Raw genomic sequence first — 17,371 nt, 5'->3', positions numbered from 1 at the left:
GGCCTTTGTCCCGCAGTGGGCGTAGTCAGGCTGATGATGATGATGAAGAACCGCAATTCTTTTTCTAGCGCTCTTACACGACGCTGGCAAACCAGAGCAGCGTGCGTACTCCATAGCTCATGCCGAGCATCAATGTCCTGGAACATTTCTCTGTGACGCTTTCAGCTCTCGTCTATTTTTCTGTCCTTTTCTTTTTCTGCACTAGGATACTCGAGGTTTTTCTATCTTTTGTTTTGTCCACTTGAACCATTTTTCTCGCCTGCTCGACAGCTTCGCGAATTACCGTGCGACCTGACCCCATTCGTCTCTCCAATGTGTCTTCGACCAGCGCTTCGCTGCTTCCCTTGAGCTGCGGCAGACGAACGTGGACGGACCATTAAGTTATCGAGCACTCTTTCTGTTGCAAAGAAGCTACTTTCTGTCTCTATTTCGTCGCCCAGCCTTTTACCCTCCTTAACTTCATGCACCCTAATGTTTTAGATTGCCTTTAAACCACAATTTGTGGCCCACAAAATGAATCATTCAAATAAAACGGTAAGTTGTGGTACCAGTGGCGCATACACACTTTTTTTTTCCCGCAGGCTCATATCCACAACGACTGTGTCTGTCACTGTCCTGCGCTGTATCAATTGTAGAGCCCAAGCTAAAGTTAGATCGCTACTTCTTACAAAAGCGTTCTCATTTTCAAATTGTCCAAAGTAGTCAATTTTATCGTTTTATTTTCCGTAAAACAAAGCATGATGCAGATGCATGCACCAAAGATAGATGAATGCGCGTTCTTCACCTTACCCGCGGAAATCTTTCTCGAATCGTTCGAAATGACTTCGCGAATAGTTCCGAAGGAGTGAGCTTCTTTATTATAATAGCGCGTAGTTGTATCAAATGGGCGAAAGCGACGAAAAAACACATTACAGAAAATTCCATGGGGAATATCTTAAACGTGGATTCCACATATCTGCCACCTTATTGCTTTTTTTTTATATCATTACTTCCATATATATTTTTTCATGTGGGTTTTCATGGCACCAAGTCCAAATTATTTTCGCCTGTCAGTACGCTGCTTGTCTACGCTATACGAAATAAAAATGTAGAACGTGGTACTGTGTTCTTGATTAAGACATGACTGGCGCCTGTAGTTATGGATTAGAAATACAAAGTAGCAGTAATTAGTGAAGTTTCGATTTTTCACCCTATCCACGACAATATTGATGTTGACTCCGTAAATAACTGTACGTTACTTTCCTTTCTGTTGCCTGTGGAAATGTAGACAGACCTCCCTGCATAGGTTGTCAGTTTTGCAGTGGAATACTTGAAATTAATTACAAAAGTATCTAAACAAGGCGTTTTCTTTTTACTACAAGAAAAAATATATTTCAGGTCGTTTGACTTATGTCCCGTTTGAGTTCTGATATGACACCCAAAGTTTTTGTCATCTTTGTAGTGAAGTAGGTGACATTAAAGTTGATTCCAGAGTGTTCATTTGCGTTCTTTTAGTTAAAAGCAACAAATTATGCTGTAAGATGAACGCTACGCTCTCGCTATGTAATTTACTTACACAAGAAAGTACAGCCTTGCTTGCTTTTCATGCGCCAACGCGTAGTGGCAAACCAAGAGATCTCGAACACTTTCTAGAATTCTTGGTAACGTCCTCAATAAGCTGTAGTGCAAAAAGTGTCTCAAAAGTCCGATCGCAGCTACCTGTTATCTCTTTTTTAGCTGATATTTTTTGCAATGCATTTTCTGCTTGCGTCCTCGGGATCTTGTGCTCTTCAAACAGTACTCAGCTGTAATATCCAAGTAAGGAATTGGATTGGAAAACATTTATTTTGTCAAGAAGAGCTTGGCGATCGGAGGGCCGTGTTAGGTGGTCGCCAGTCCGTGTCTATTGGCAACCTTGTTGGCCCACTCGACGGCCCGGACTTGCGTCTTTGTTTTTGTTTTTTTTTGCCATATGAGTCAGTACATTGGTTGACTAAAATTTTTGTCGCACACTTTGGATGCCTTGAAGCAGCCGTTGGTTGTTGGAACTTTTACTTTTTTTTTTAAACCAGCGAGAGCTGCACTTCTGCTCTTATTTTCGAACTGGACAGCGTTTCTGTTAGAGCCCAATGCACCTTTTACTGAACAGCAATAGACGACTGCACTACATTATGGAAAGAAAAAAATTAACATCCGATATACATCGTTAAACTAGATGCGACGTAGGTGAGCTGGCACAATATATATGAACCCTTCCCATAGGTTACGCTCGACAGTTCTGACAGCCAATGAAGGCTGCAGCTGGCGTGACGCAATTTCTGCCTTTCCACTAGGCTTCCACTAGCATGATACCCTCCATTCAACTTGGGTGCAGTGGGCATGCTGCACCGGACCACTTAATGGCTTTTGACACGGTAGCGTTAAAGGACTTCTTCTCCAGAACATCCAGAGTCGGTGCTGTAGGCATAGGAGTTGCCACTTCATCATCATCATCATCATCATCATTTATTTACCCTTAAGGGCCCTTGGCTTAGGGCATTACATAAGGGGGGGGGGGGAAGGTCGTTTCATAATCAGTGGTCAACAATTATCTACTAACAACAATCTGCTAACAATCTCTACTTTACCACCTGTCAACCATGGCACATGGGAGCCAGCAGGTGGAGGCCTTACGCCAAAAGAGGACGGGTTTTTCGATAGCTAGTGAACTATTGCTAACGCACTAAAATATTTTGACTGAACTCTCACACAGGTCACAGCTCAGAGGTGACTCGAAGATGAAGGCGAAGGAATGCGGTGAAACCCATTCAGGTTTTCGTATTTCCTATACCCTACCCATGCAACCATAATCACCAACTCCCTGAAGCACAATAGGGCCCACCGTCACGGCTGCGTGCACGCGTCCGGAAAAGTAAGAAAGGGAAGCTACTGCAAGCATGCGCAGATGGGATGCCGCTCTGTAATGGACTTGGCGCGGTGCAAAGCCTCTGGCATTACGCTTCTTCGCAAGAAGCCCAGAGGAAAAATACAAAGCGCAAGAGAAAGGAAGGAGCAGCTGTGCCCTACATTTCCTCTCTTCGCTCTACAACTCCGACATGGCTTTCCCCTCTTGGTTGCTCTCACAGTGTTTTCCAAGTTTTGCTTGCGGGGCTGAATGTCCGTGCTTAATGGCTCAATCCATGCAGTTATCTGCGCCGTAAATTAGCCTGTAGTAATGGCCGAATCAAGGGAGGGCGCCCTGTTCTGAGCGGCAACGTCTGGAGCTTCCTCTCGCGAATAGTGTTTGGTGCTGCGCCGTGATCACTAAACAAACCCGAAGATATCATCCTCGAATCGCTTTAACCTGGAACCGCTATTTGAGTGGATGTAACCGATCCTAGGTTAGACGGCATGAAAACTCAGCTTCTGGAATGTAGCCTTTGTTGTATCTGTCTTTGTAGCAGGTATAAGCTCTCGGAATCAATGATTACTTAATGCAGATCAATCAATGATGATCCAAGGATGCTGGCGTCTGTGCGGAGATGTTACCCTCTCCATCTCACAGGGCAAAGAGGTGAGGGGAGACGCCAAGTGCGAAAAACCACGGTAAGCACTGCATGCTATTAGGATCGGGTGAGCGTGGTCGGGTCGGAGAAGGGACGAGGAAGGCGGGAGAGGGGGTTACGAAGGTAAAACAAGGATAGAAGGAGTTTATACAGGAATATTTACATTATTTACAACAAACGGCAACTGAGAATGAATCTCAGTGGATGAGGACTTCGTTAACGGGTGTCAACAGGAGTACACTCGAGTCTCAAAACAACTTCCCGTTAAATAGTCTTCGTATTCCCCAGATCCCTGACTGTGGAATAAACTTCGAACAATGACATCCAATCAGATGGACAGTTGTGGACACTGTTGATACACGGCAGGGGCAGCGCTGGGCCGTGGGGCTCTCTCGCAGCTCGGTTGATGGGATAGGGTAGACGCTCAGTAATTAAACACTGCTGTCTTTCACTCAGCACACCACCACTCTGTCCGCTGACCCGAGGGTCGACTCGGCCACGGGACGCCGCCATCGTCGCCGCATCTTCGGCCTTCGGCGGTCTTTGACCTTCGCCGCTGCCACCATGGTCTCTCGGTCCTGGAAGTTCGCTGCCTTAATCCACTTATGCAGGAGGGGAGCGCGAGCTGCCTTAATCCACCCAGGCAGGGGGGGGGGGGGGGGGGGGCATCCCAAACCCAACAATGCCTACCTATATAGTATTGGGGCTTGCACCTTCCGTATATCAACTCAACTGCGTATGTGCAAACGTGTTGCTTGTGAAGGCAGTGCATAGGCCTAAGAAACTCAAACAAGCAAGGGCCAGTCCTGTTGCCAAAAGCTCCTCATAGCCGCCGAGTATTTCGCGGTCTTCGTATTTTCTGTTTCTTTTTTTCGGACGCCAATTTCGCTCGCAACAACGAGGCTTCGCTCACGGGCACGCAAGGCGCAGGGAGTGGCGAGATGCACGTTCCTGTCCCCATTTTTTAAATTTTTTTCTTGTCCCTAGTTCGTCCCGCGTCATCTTCTCCTCCCTGGTTGTTACTTGAGCCCGACAAGGTTGACGACGAGGCAGGGAAATGGTGGCGATGTTTGAACGGCCGCTACGTGTCCCGCCTATCACATGCCTCTGCGGAGCCCATAAAGGTTATGGCACCGAACGACAACGTCACCAGCCAAGGGCTCCGCGGTCGTTTTTTCTCATTTGCATCGACGCTCGAGAAAAAGACAGTGTTTTGCGTTCTGTGCGTGCTGCTTGCCGAAAGGAGGCGGCGACGGCCACGTTATTCGTTAGAACGGTGCACTGTAGATGGATAATATCTTTTTAAGCTATTTTCTGTGGGAAGCAACTATAGGAGTAAAGGATACCGTTAATCGCTTGTTAGCTGCCGGATTTGTGGGTACCTCTCCAGGGGTCTTTTAATTCATAGCGGCCTTAAATATCCATTTCTTGAGCGAGTGAATTATGCCAATGGCCAAACACAGCCGCTGGCCAAGAGTCCATTGTTCCTTAAAATTTATTTCTTTGTTGTTATAACGAAACTGCTGTTGTGCTCGAAGGAATACGGGTAAAGCGTGAAGGGTTCAGCACAATTTTATCAACCAATAATACGTTGAACGTGCAGTGTCTCGCGTTCCTTATCAATTGTACGCTGGGTCGTTCTATCCGCTTCTAACGTACAACGAAAGAGACCAGCGGTATTATTCTGTTCCAGACCGCGCAAGAAAGCCTTAAAAGTAAACAACAGACCGTAAGGAGCACCAGAATAGGAAAAAGGAGCCGTTCTAGGGAAATGTAAAGCGTTGGGGCTTCTCGATGTACCTTTTGAAGGATTGTAGCGTTTTTCAATCTCTGCTCACTGGCTAGGACACGTATACTTCGCTGAGATTTCAAAGTGTTAGGCATTCAGGTGTAGTGGCCAGGTACTCTTGTGTCCAGTCTGTTTTTCGTATGCTCGTCCTATTGTTGACGTCTAAAGAGATGATTCGACGCGAACACAAACTTGTAATTGTGGGTACTCCCATTGGACTAAACGGTGGGAACGGCCCGACACTCTCGTTATCGGTGTTTCTTTGAACCGCAGCGCACGATGTGGATATTTCGCCGGTAGAAGGATCGGTCACTTAGACTAGCAATTTTACTCGCCACTGTATGTTCTTTTGGGGATTCATTTTGAATGCAAACTTATTCAAACATACAATTTAAACACTGCACAGAGCACGCTGATATGTAAGAATGTAACCTCATTGCGGAAGCTATTACACTACACTCAGCAGTGTTTTAAATACGGAGTTGTACGCATTTATTTATTTATTTATTTATTCAAAATACCCCCAAAGGCCCTCATTTGAGGGTATTACATGGGGGGGGGGGGGGGAGTAAGTACAAAGCATTGTTATAAGGTTAAAAATATTGCACTAACATAAAATAGAAATCACAAAATATTAATCATAAATAGGCATTAACAGAAAGGGTCGCAACAATGCACATAACAGCAAAATTTGAGCATAAATAACAGCACCGCTAGAAAAAGAAAAAGACGACACTGGAAAAGGTGCGCTGAAGTACAAAACAAAAAATATAAAATAAAAAGAAGACAAGGCGGAAGAAAAGAACGCTAAAAAAAATACCTTTTTAGTTGTTGAAACATGAGTGCATAAGATGTTGGAATTTATTTAGATCAGATTCTGTGGCAATTTCTGATGGCAAAGCGTTCCATTCGGTTATTGTGCGTGGTAAAAAAGAATAGGCATAATGGAATGACTTGCAGTTAATGCGTTTAACTTTGTAAGGATGATCGTGACGTGGAAAGATAACTGGCGGTGGCTGAAAGAATTCATCATGAAGGGAAGGATGGTGATAAAGCTTGTGGAAGAGTGATAGACGGGAAATTTTTCGGCGCAGTGCTAAGTTATCTAACTCGGCTTTAGTCTTCAATGAGGTGACGCTGGTGTAACATGAATAATCAGAAAAGATGAATTGCGCAGCACGGTTTTGCAGGGCTTCGATGTTACTGATGGTATAATTCTGATGAGGATCCCAAATGGCAGACGCGTATTCGAGTTTCGGACGGATTAATGTGGTGTACGCTAGTTTTTTAACATGTGTCGCGGCCTCTTTTAAATTATGTTTGAGAAGTCCGAAAGTACGGTTAGCGGAGGCGAGAGTGAAATTAATATGATGATTCCATGATAAGTCGGATTGAAGGTTAATGCCAAGATACTTGTAACTTGTGGTGAATTCTACACTATTGTTATCAAGAAAGTAGGCGGTAGGAATACGTGGCTTGTTGGTGAAAGACATGAGCTTAGTTTTGGAAAGATTTAAAGGCATTAACCAATTAGAACACCATGTGCTTATCGCTTCAAGATCAGACTGCAGTGGCTGGCTGTCAGTGTTACAGGTTATACGTCGATAAAGCACACAATCGTCAGCAAATAGTCTGATTCTAGACGTCACGCAATTGGGTAAGTCATTTATATAGATGAGAAAAAGTAAAGGTCCCAGTACACTGCCTTGTGGAACTCCAGACGTAACATTAGCGTAACATGAGTTAGAGTTGTTAACTGATGTGAACGGAATTCTAGATGAGAGAAAATCTGCTATCCATGCAATAATATTAGGGTGAATGTTCAGTTGGGAAAGTTTAAGCAACAACCTTTGCTGTGGAACGCGATCAAATGCTTTAGAAAAATCTAAAAATATTGCGTCAACTTGAAAACCAGCGTCAATCAGTGCATGAATATCGTTAATAAAACCGGCAAGTTGGGTGTCGCATGAGTAGCCCTTGCGAAAACCGTGCTGATGATCGAAGATAATGTTATGATCTTCAAGGTAGTTGATGACCTGAGTATGTATAATGTGCTCGAGTAATTTACAAACTGTACTTGTTAAGGAGATGGGACGATAGTTAAGCGGAGAAGCACGATCACCTGATTTGAAAATGGGTATTATCTTAGCTATGCGCCAGTCGTTAGGAATGGTGCCAGTTGATAGCGACTGGGAAAATATTGCGGTTAACATGGAACAAATGCTATGTGATGTATTCCTTAAAATTTTATTATTGAAGCCCATATGAGCAGCGCTAGAAGATGTTTTGAGATTGTTTAGTAGAGATAAAACACCAGGCTCACTAATGACTATCTCGTCCATAGTTAGTCCCACTAGTGCGCTTAATGTAGGCAAGGAAGTAATGTCTTCATCTGTGAACACAGTTACAAACGCATCGTTAAGAAGTTGAGCGCACTCTGAATCAGGGATGGGAACACCAACAGAATCTGTAAGAGTGATGTCAGGTCGAATTACTGGGTTTACCACACGCCAAAAACGGCGAATATTATTTTTCAGCATGGAAGACAAGTCATGAGAAAAAAAGTTGCGCCGAGTAGATCTTAACAGTGCCTTATAATCCTTTTTACATGCTCTGTATTTGTCATGTGAACTCACAAGACCATTCAGTTTTGCCTGTCTGTATAGTTTTTTCTTTTTGTTGTTCAGCCGCCGAAGACGGTTGGTAAACCAAGGAGAACTGCTATCACAGGCAATGGTTAACATGGGAATGAACTGGTCGATGAGATCATTGAGGGTAGTTTTAAAAAGGATCCAGTTCTGCTCTATAGAGCGAGAGCAGAAATCATGCAAAAATTTATCAGAAAACAATAATAATTCTGCATTAATTGCATCAAAATTTGCTTTGCCGTAACATCTTATTTTCTTTTTAGTAGTTATCTTTTTACTAGCGCGAAATTTAATGTACCCAGTGATAACATCGTGGTCAGAGATGCGTTCCTCATGAGTTATGCCTGAAAATATATCAGGTTTGTTTGTGAGAACTAAGTCAAGTACATTGGAAGAGGCTTTAGTTGATCGTGTTGGTTGGTTAATGAGTTGTGTTAATGAAAAATCAAAACAAGTGCTGAGAAAAGAATGTGCTTCTGCATCTGTGTCCACTACGGAAAGTGTTGACCAATTAATTCTTGGAAAATTAAAACCTCCAAATATAATAACAGCGGAATTGGGAAAACGCTCATACATTTCACTGAGCACCCGATGATATTCATCTGAAAACGCACCAGACATGTCGGGAGGACGGTAGAAAACGCCGATGATGACACGAAATGCACCATCATTCAAAAAAACCCAAACACATTCAAGGAAAGAATCGATAACGATAGGTGTGGCAATGAAATCTTCCTTTATCGCGATGAGAACTCCGCCCCTCCCCCCTTCGCAATTGTCTATCGCAGCGAAAAAATTTGAAATTGCATGCACTGGTAAAGATGTTGACATCATGAATAGTGTCGTTCAGCCACGTCTCAGTTAGAACCACTAAACAGGCTTGCCATGAATCGATGAAAGATGATAGTGCAATACCGTTAGCTACAACACTTCTAATGTTGGTGTACAAAAACAGCCATTCGTTATCATTACCACAATGTGTTGTGGCAGGTGAGGTGGTCGATGAACTCAGGTTAACGGAAACGGAGGGAGGACGTCATTCGCCATCCTGGCGCCCTGATACAAGAATGGCTCGACTTTCGTTGGTGTTCCACATGTAAAGATCATCGTTAACGAAGAGCTTGTTGAAAACGAGTCGCACTTTATCCCCATCTTTCTTAATAGATTTTGAAAACTGGAGAAGCTTCCGTCGCTTTTCGCGAACGGCTTCGGAGTAATCGCGCGAGATGCTTAAATTCGTGTTTTTTAACTTATAGCCGCGGCTCATGACAGTGTCAACTACCCTTTCATTAAAAAATTTCGCTATGATAGGCCGCTTTTTCTCGGAAGAAAAGCGGCCCACGCGATGTGCTCTGGAAACAGATTCAACAGTAAGCCCAAGTTTTTCCTTACAAAAGTCATTTACGAGACGTTCAGACTCCTCCCAAGTTTCCGACTTCTCTGGATCATCTATACCGTAAAATAGAACATTGGATCGCCTAGAGCGATTTTCAAGGTCGTCAATTTTTTCCTGTACAATTGCGAGACCCTTGTCACTGTTTACCACGAGCTCAGCAGATGGTGCGGTTGCAAATTTCTGCTCTAGATCGTGAACTCGCTTTGTTAGTTTTTCTAAGTCAATTTTTAAGTCTGCGTGAATCTGAAGCACTTTGTTGACAGAGTCTTGAAGGACTGCATTGCTAGCTTCAAGGCGTAAGATGGAACCAGCCACAAGGTCCAGCTTTTCCTCTTGAGCCTTAGTCATGGGTCCCGCGTTTAGCTCGACATCGCCTCCCAAAACTAGCAGACACCATAAATAGGATACACCAGCGCGGAAACTTTTCAAAACATGAGGTGGCCACGACACCGCTAAAAGACAGACGTCATCGTCACGGTAAGAATAAGCGTCATAGTAACCAACCTGTAGATACATCAGCGGTGAGCGTGGGATCGCAGTGGCGGTGCCGTGGCCCAGAGGGGCGTCGAAAGGCGCGCACTTTTGTACCGCCCGATCAGCAGTCAGAGTCCCACGTTGCCAGACGGAATCGACCACTGCGTCCAGAAGTAGCGGAGCATCCAGAATAGGTGACGCAGGCAAAAAACATGTTATGATGTGGCGTGTATTTATACTGTTAGCTTCAGGATTTCATTTGCAATTGAGATTTATTTCTTAGCTCATGGGAACACTATTGTTCGTGAGATTCCTTTATTTGAACTATGGTTGCGTTCACTGTTCATGTACCATGACAACCACAATTTGATTGCTATTATTTCTTCTTGATTTTTAGCGTGTGCGTTTCCACTGGGGAATGAAAAATCAGGGTGAGCGGTATAAAGGGAACTAGATTTTGAATGCAAAAAGAGGAAAATAATTTTCAGAGAAATGAAATTGATTTTCTTTCCTTGTTTGATGTTGGACAGGAGGGCCTAGGATGCACCACCAAACCGTTCTCGGATTCCGGAGAAAGGAGTCTCTTCTTTTTCCTCTCTGAATCCTAACACAGCAAGTAAAGATATTTTACGCTTTTTAAATCAAGGGATTTATCCCGATTTTTTTTTCTGCTCGCAACTGTTCCGATCTTCTGGAATTTTCCTTCTTTTAAGAGAACGCGAACCTTTTAGAACTCTTTTTTTTTGTGGCGTTCTAACAGGCCTCGAATTTCGGCTCCTAATCTGTGGCGGAGGCAAACACCCAGACTTTGAGCGTAATTGGCCCCGACGCTAAAAGGGAGGACGTTGGGAAATTTATGGCTCCCGTGACGCTGTCTAGTCGGCTAAGGGCGCGTTTTCAGCTAAGCTTAGCGCGGAAAGGTCCAGCGAAGCGGACGGCTGCCTTTGCCTTTCAGACTGCCCTTCTTTTATACAAGCGCTGAAAATCTTCCCGTCCCACTTTCTGTCAACTTTGCGGCGCAGGGTGCCCGAATGCAGAAGAAAATAGAAGCAAAATGCCAAATTCACGAGACTGCCTGGCAGCATTTTATACTTCTGCTCTGTCATTTGCGAGTTATATATTTATGGCACTTTAGCGAACTTTCAGGGGCGCCTTAGTAGATGATGAAAGAATAATATTTTGACACGTGACCTGCTCGCCGTGATGACCTATCTTCGTTTAGTTACGAACCTAAAAGGTGGCTGAGTACTAAGATTGCAATTGATATGTAACGCAGCACAACACATGTGGGGGTGGCACAGTGCCGAAGGTAACTGCGTTTTCGAAATTCTAAGAACTGATATGGACATTACTTACGGTGTCCTACACGCTTCTCAATAATTAAGGAACCTAACAGTAATAGTTCAAAGTAAACTATTCAAGATTAGTTAACCAGTCTGCTAATTGGCATGTCTTAGCTGTATTATGATGTACTACACAGCTGGCAATCCTATGTCAAAGAAAAAGGGCTCTTCTGAGTCAGAAAGCCTATTCTTAAAAGCGGTGTAAAGTCTTAGGTGAAACACCCGGTATATGCGGAGACGTTCTTGTGCCCGTACCCTTTCAAATGTGTCTCTCTTGTCCCGAAATCTATCCGGCGATATTTTGCTAAGCAGCCCAGGTGCGTTTCACGTCGACGAATCAGAGTTGTCAATTGTGCGCCCAAAGTTCTCCTTCCTACAGTTATTTATGGTCTGGAAGCTACAATAACGCTTAGCGTGTCCCATATATTGTGAAGTGTGGGCGACCAACCTGGTTTTGAGTGGAAATTGGCGTCGTGTTTTTCCCACAGAAGCATGGGAGGTTCCCTATTAATGGTTGTTCTCTTCGCCTTCTCCGCCCTATGTCGCGCTGCCACGCCTTCTGTCGCTCTAAAACCTAGAATTAAGAAAGACCACTGACGTGGCTCCGAGGGAACGACAGGAGAATCCCGTTCTATCGTTTTTATCATGGTTGTAGCAAGGATATCCCTAGGAAAGGAAAAAAAGTGGTCACGATAAAGATTTTGTCAATGTGCCACTGAGGGATTTGTTCACTTCTGAAATTTCCTTTGACTTGCGAAAAAATTCTCGGACCTGTCTGATTGTTATTTTTTCCTTCATAATTCAGATTTTGGTATGGATTAAAATCTAGGAATCAAATCCTACGAACGCCGCAAGTATTCGAAGGATGGTGTTAGTAATTCCATGATTTCACGAAAAATCAACGACAGACGTAACTTCGATTTGAATTTTCGGTGTAACTGCCACAAAAGGGTTTGTTCGGGCGCTAAAACGCGCGCCGCTGCCCAGTTAAGAGTTAATTATCCATGCGGACAGAGTACGGGAAATAGATGCACAAAGAGAGAGTTGTGGGTGACTACATTTTTCGTCTTCGTTGCTTTTCTCTTAACTATGTGGCAAGTAACCCCAGTCTCGAAAACTCTGAAATGCTTGTCACCTCCTAAGCGGTGGAAATCCCCCTCGAGAAAAGGTTGTGTTTCCAATTCACTCACACTACGAGGCCTAATGGTGTATTGAGTGAGCATAAATTTGTTAACCAGAATAAAACCTCGCACTTAAATTCTGGCGCATTTCATATGATATGCAAGGCATTACGATGAACGTCCGTGTATCGGAAAAGGCGGACACGGTTCCCCATTTTCAAATTGATCGCTTCCTGATTGGGTGCACAAGAAACGGCGAGAGTTTTGACATACACCTTCTGTCAAAAGTGTACAGCACATGGGGCTTGCTTTTCAGGCCTGCAGCGGGCCTCTTTATGCATCCTCATCGACCGCAAACTCTCGAACGAGGAACGGCTTTGCGCCCCCAGTCATCCCAAGCTATGGACAGCTAGATGCGCTAGGAATCCCCACTAAACAGATTAGACGGGAACCTCTTGCTCTGTCTAGTTTTGACGGAGGCTGTACATTCCTCAACTCATCTCCTGCCTCTTCGTTACTTTTGAACACATCTATTCGCAACGCATCCGAATAAAAATAAAAATGATCGCACAATTCCTGGGGATACACTTTACTCTATCTTGCTCACATCTAACCAACACCTGAGACCCACGGAAAGACCAAGCCGCCGCGGTGGCTCAGTGGTTATGGTGCTCGGCTGCTGACCCGAAAGACGCGGGTTCGATCCCGGCCGCGGCGGCTGAATTTCTTTGGAGGAGAAATTCTAGAGGCCCGTGTACTGTGCGATGTCAGTGCACGTTAAAGAACCCCAGATGGTCGAAATTTCCGGAGCCCTCCACCACGGCGTCTCTCATAGCCTTAGTCACTTTGGGACGTTAAAGCCCATAAACCAAGCAACCAACCAACCACGGAAAGACCATTATCTTCTCTTTGTTTAATTTCCACAAGAAAAAAATGAGTTACGCTTCCAGAAAAATGAAAAAGAATCCATGCTGCGCTGCAGTATCAAATGTCGAAAAAATAGTATTTTGTCCGAACTACCGCATTGGATGGAAAAAAAAAAATTTCTTACACTTGAGATTACCCTTGGGAACAACCGAAAAAGAAATAAAAGAAGAAACAAGAACGTTATATGCTGTTTTTCGCACGTCCCGCTGAACATGAAGTATGCAACATCACTGCGAATCTCGCCTGCCTGTACGATGAGGGCTTATAGCGAACACAGTTCTGCCGGCTGCCTAGATTTGTTCCGAGATGGTGACAGCGCTTCAGTATACTGCGAATACAGGTGAACTGCCATATTTATGGGAACTCCGAATGACGCTTTGAATTTTGAATGTGCGTCGCCGAGTGCCCCGCTCTAAGCCCTGCTGCACATAACGACACGTATAGAATGACACCCCGTTTGGCTGATGTCCGTGCCTGGTACAAATGTCTGCGAACAGCATTCTCCTTATTTTGAGCTGAACTCTACTTAGCAGTTGTTTTGAAGTAATGTGCTTCAGGTTACCTCTGTGTCTCAGGTAATGCTTCCCGAGTAAGATAAGAACTCCTGCACTTCTGTGCGGAAAAAATTTACTCTATTGCTGTTTTTCCTGACCTGTATGTTAACCCTGTTTTCATTTGGTTGTGTTGTGTCCCGTTTCTCTTCTTTAGCCCTTCCACTCGCCACAAAAGAATCTAAATTCTTCAAAGACAAAATATTTTTTTCTCTCGTTTGCCTGCATAGGAACCCGACTGTTTTAAGCCTTCTCACAAGCGCGCTTTGTGTGCAAGCCCTGCGAGTTATACGTTTTTTTTCCCTACCTCTCATTTTAGAAAATGCTGCCGCGAATGATTTCTTTTGCAGTTCATCGTGAAAAGGTGTGATCTTCCCCCTGGAGCCAACAAGTTATTCAGGTAACTTTATATTTGTTTTGCCGTTGTGTTATAAATCATTTGCGAGGGGAGCCGCCAGATCTTTCTTGAAGCGCTCTGTGTCGCCGCACAAATAACACAGTCGGCGTGAATGCGTCATAAACTGTTAGGGGCTACAAGGAGATGTGGTTGAAATAAATAAAATGCAAACTTTAATTATAGTTTTATCAGTGCATATGACTGCGATGAGAGCAGTCATGTAACTTCAGAATCATTCACGTTGAAATAATGTCAGTATAGCTTGGACACATTGGTGGAAACATAGCTGACTGATGCAATCGCACATGATTTTTTGGAGCCGAAAGAGAGAATGAAAATTCAATATATCTTACTTTTTCCAAGTGAGAAGAACGAACAGTTTTTCATATCTCTTCAAGCATACTAAATTTTTCAAGTTCTTTAGAGGGAGTGATTTCATTGTAGTTTAGGAGTACTTTAGAACCTCAAACCAAAGCGTACCTAAATGCAACTAAAGTGAGACAGTGCGAAATAACTTTTTACGTTGTTTTATGCCTGCACTCACCTTGCACAACAGAGTATTCATTGCATTGGTTGGTACCGATATAGACTAGTGACGCGCTTCTGAACTGAAGGATGCTAGCGCTGGCTTGATTAGCTCACAAGGCCAACAAGAAGTTTGCATATTGTGGGATTGAACTCCCAAAGAAGCTCATCAGCTAAGGTCACCGTAGGGGCGAGGGCGGGGGGGGGGGGGGGTGGGGGTGCGGTGGCTCCGAAATAATTTTGACCTACTGGGGTTCTTTAACCAGCTGAGATCCCATAGCACACCGATGTTTTTGTAATTTGCATCCATCAAAATATGGCGGCTACGGCTGGGATGAAACACACGACCTTTGGAGACACTGATCACCCGCAGCAAGTTCAAAAAGAACAAAACGCTATCATTCCCACAGAGGGGAGACTAAACAATAATAGGTAATTAAGTATGCTCCTACTCTTTCACGCTGTCGGAAAGAAAACAAAAACACCATTTAGGCTCATAAGGAGAAAAAGCACAAAAGTTCCGGACGAGTTACCAGGGATAATAGAAACGGAGTGAGGTGGCGCGGCATGGCGGACATGCTCGCCCCTTCTAGGCACGTACGGAATAAAACCAGAGAGATGCGTTCGCCAGGAGAACGCCTATGGACTCACGTTCAGAAGGAACAAAAGCACACCCATCAGGGAACAACACCTAATGCACCGCTTTACATGAAGAAGATGCCGAGTTGGTCCGTGAGAAAAGGAAACTTTGAGCAGATCATGTTGTCCCTGAAGCAAATTATCTTGTTTTTCCGGATTCTCGGCGTACCTGACACTCGCTCTCTTTTTATCATACTTTTGTTCTGCTTCCGTCCTGTCGTAAACATAATCTGTGCTTGCGATTTTTTCTGCTTTGTGAGGTGGGTAAAGACTATGCCTTCGGCAGATGCGTACTTCGGCTTTTGGGTCTTTTTTTTGTTTGTTGGCTTTTTTGGCACGACTGCCCTTATTTACAATAAGTGATGAGAAGAAAAGGAGCGCGAAAGATAGGATGCTATCATTAAGATAGGGAGTCCTAAAGTGATTACGAAATTCTTCGATGATTAGCTATTCGATAACGACATACTATAAGTTCAGAATGTTGGGTAAAAAAGAAATATTTGGACGGGCGAAGGACAAAAAAAAAAGAATGACTCTCTCTCTGGTCTCTCTTTCAGGGGGATACTGTATGCTTGCCTTCTTGTATTATTTGTGAAGGAAGCCAACAGTGAGCGAAATCAAGGAGCACAGGGGAATGTTTTCTTTTTTTACTTTATGGTGTTGATCAGCAGGAAATGATTAGTGCAAATATTTTATTGCTGAAAGATAATTAATTAGAAAGCAGAAGATAAAACAACCGCATGCTTCCGGTGGGATCTGAACCCACGACCTCTGATTTTTGCGCACGGTTCTCTACCAACTCGGCTCCAACAACGTAATATTCTCTGCAGTAGAGAAAATAAGAGAAATGTACCTTAAAAAACCGCGAAAAGAGTTTCGGTAGCTTTTCCCTCCGAACTTTCTGGAGATGTTTGAAAGCGTGCTTACAAGAGCGAAGGAGTGAAAATGGGTCTCTTGATGCAGTCTTCCTAAGCAACAGACTTTTATTTTTATCCCTTAAATGTGACTTTAAGACAACTATAGAAAAGTGATAAGGTTTTAATGTAAGATTTTTAGCGAGTAGACGAGTGATAGCTTGCGATTAGCCTGCTTGGCTCATGGTTTTCTTCTGCTGCGTCTTCAGCGCATCTGGCAACGATATTAAGGTCAGCTTAAGCTCTGATCGCGGTTAAAGGGACACTGAGGAGAAATTGAAGTTGACTTGTATCAACAGAATACCAGATCCTGATTACTAAAACGCCACTCATACTGACAACAAAGCTCTTGTAACGTAGAAAAGAGCAAGAACCAAGATACAGGTATCGCCACCTCAGGCCAAACTCGCAAGTACAAGCTTGATGACGGCATAGGACAAGACTGTTGCTAGAACCAATGGGTCTAGCAACACTGGGACACGAGGTGTCACGAATCACTGAGGCGCAGTCAATGCATGCGCAGATCGCCTTGAAGTCGCCAGATGGTACCACGTACCCGGCAGGTACGCGCGCGCCTGCAGCATCGGGACCAATCAGCGCCTGCTCACCGGCGGTAGGCGGGCTCCCGGCATTCCGCTAACGGTAACAAGGTACACGGCATGCTAAAGGTGTCTATTTGCGACAACTTCGTTGAGGACTTCCAGAACGGGATCTATCGTAACGCTGGCAAAACGCCGGTGCAAACGTAAACTTCCACGTGCGGCCGGCGGTAGCTTTCTTTTCGGCTGCTGCTAGGCCGCTCTGCTGGCCGCCAGAAATCACACAGTCTGCGTTACGTCATGTGCACGTCATGCTTCACGTCACTTAGTCCTGTGTCGTCATAAGAGAGTCCCAAGTTTGAATCAGTGCGGCGGGAAAAGCTTTTCCAACTTTGAATCCAAATTTCTTAGAAATAAATGCATCTTTCGCTTCCGACCAAGTGGCAACAAAGCTATGAAATGCCGAACTATCGGATTTTGCTATAAAAAAATATTAATAGAGCTCTCTTCACTCCCCTTTAAGCTCATCTGATCTGTTCGCCCCGCAGATGGAATTTGATGAAGACAGCGGTGTGGAATGCACA

The 17,371-nt window shown here is 44.2% G+C and overlaps 1 protein-coding gene across 1 annotated transcript; it reads right to left on the bottom strand.

Moving 5' to 3' along the window:
* Nucleotides 1–8,997: 8,997 nt before the first annotated feature.
* Nucleotides 8,998–16,832, bottom strand: LOC149358535 (uncharacterized). The gene is made up of 2 exons (XM_089567564.1): nucleotides 16,805–16,832; nucleotides 8,998–10,076 (listed from the first exon to the last, which is right to left on the bottom strand). The coding sequence occupies exons 1-2, from the start codon at nucleotides 16,830–16,832 to the stop codon at nucleotides 8,998–9,000; spliced, it is 1,107 nt and encodes a 368-aa protein (XP_089423690.1).
* Between the last annotated feature and the right edge of the window lie 539 nt (nucleotides 16,833–17,371).

This window comes from Amblyomma mixtum, chromosome 2, assembly GCF_055824585.1.
Source record: "Amblyomma mixtum isolate Tamu chromosome 2, ASM5582458v1, whole genome shotgun sequence".
Lineage (NCBI taxonomy): Eukaryota > Metazoa > Arthropoda > Arachnida > Ixodida > Ixodidae > Amblyomma > Amblyomma mixtum.
This window is presented reverse-complemented; position numbering and strand designations above follow the sequence as displayed.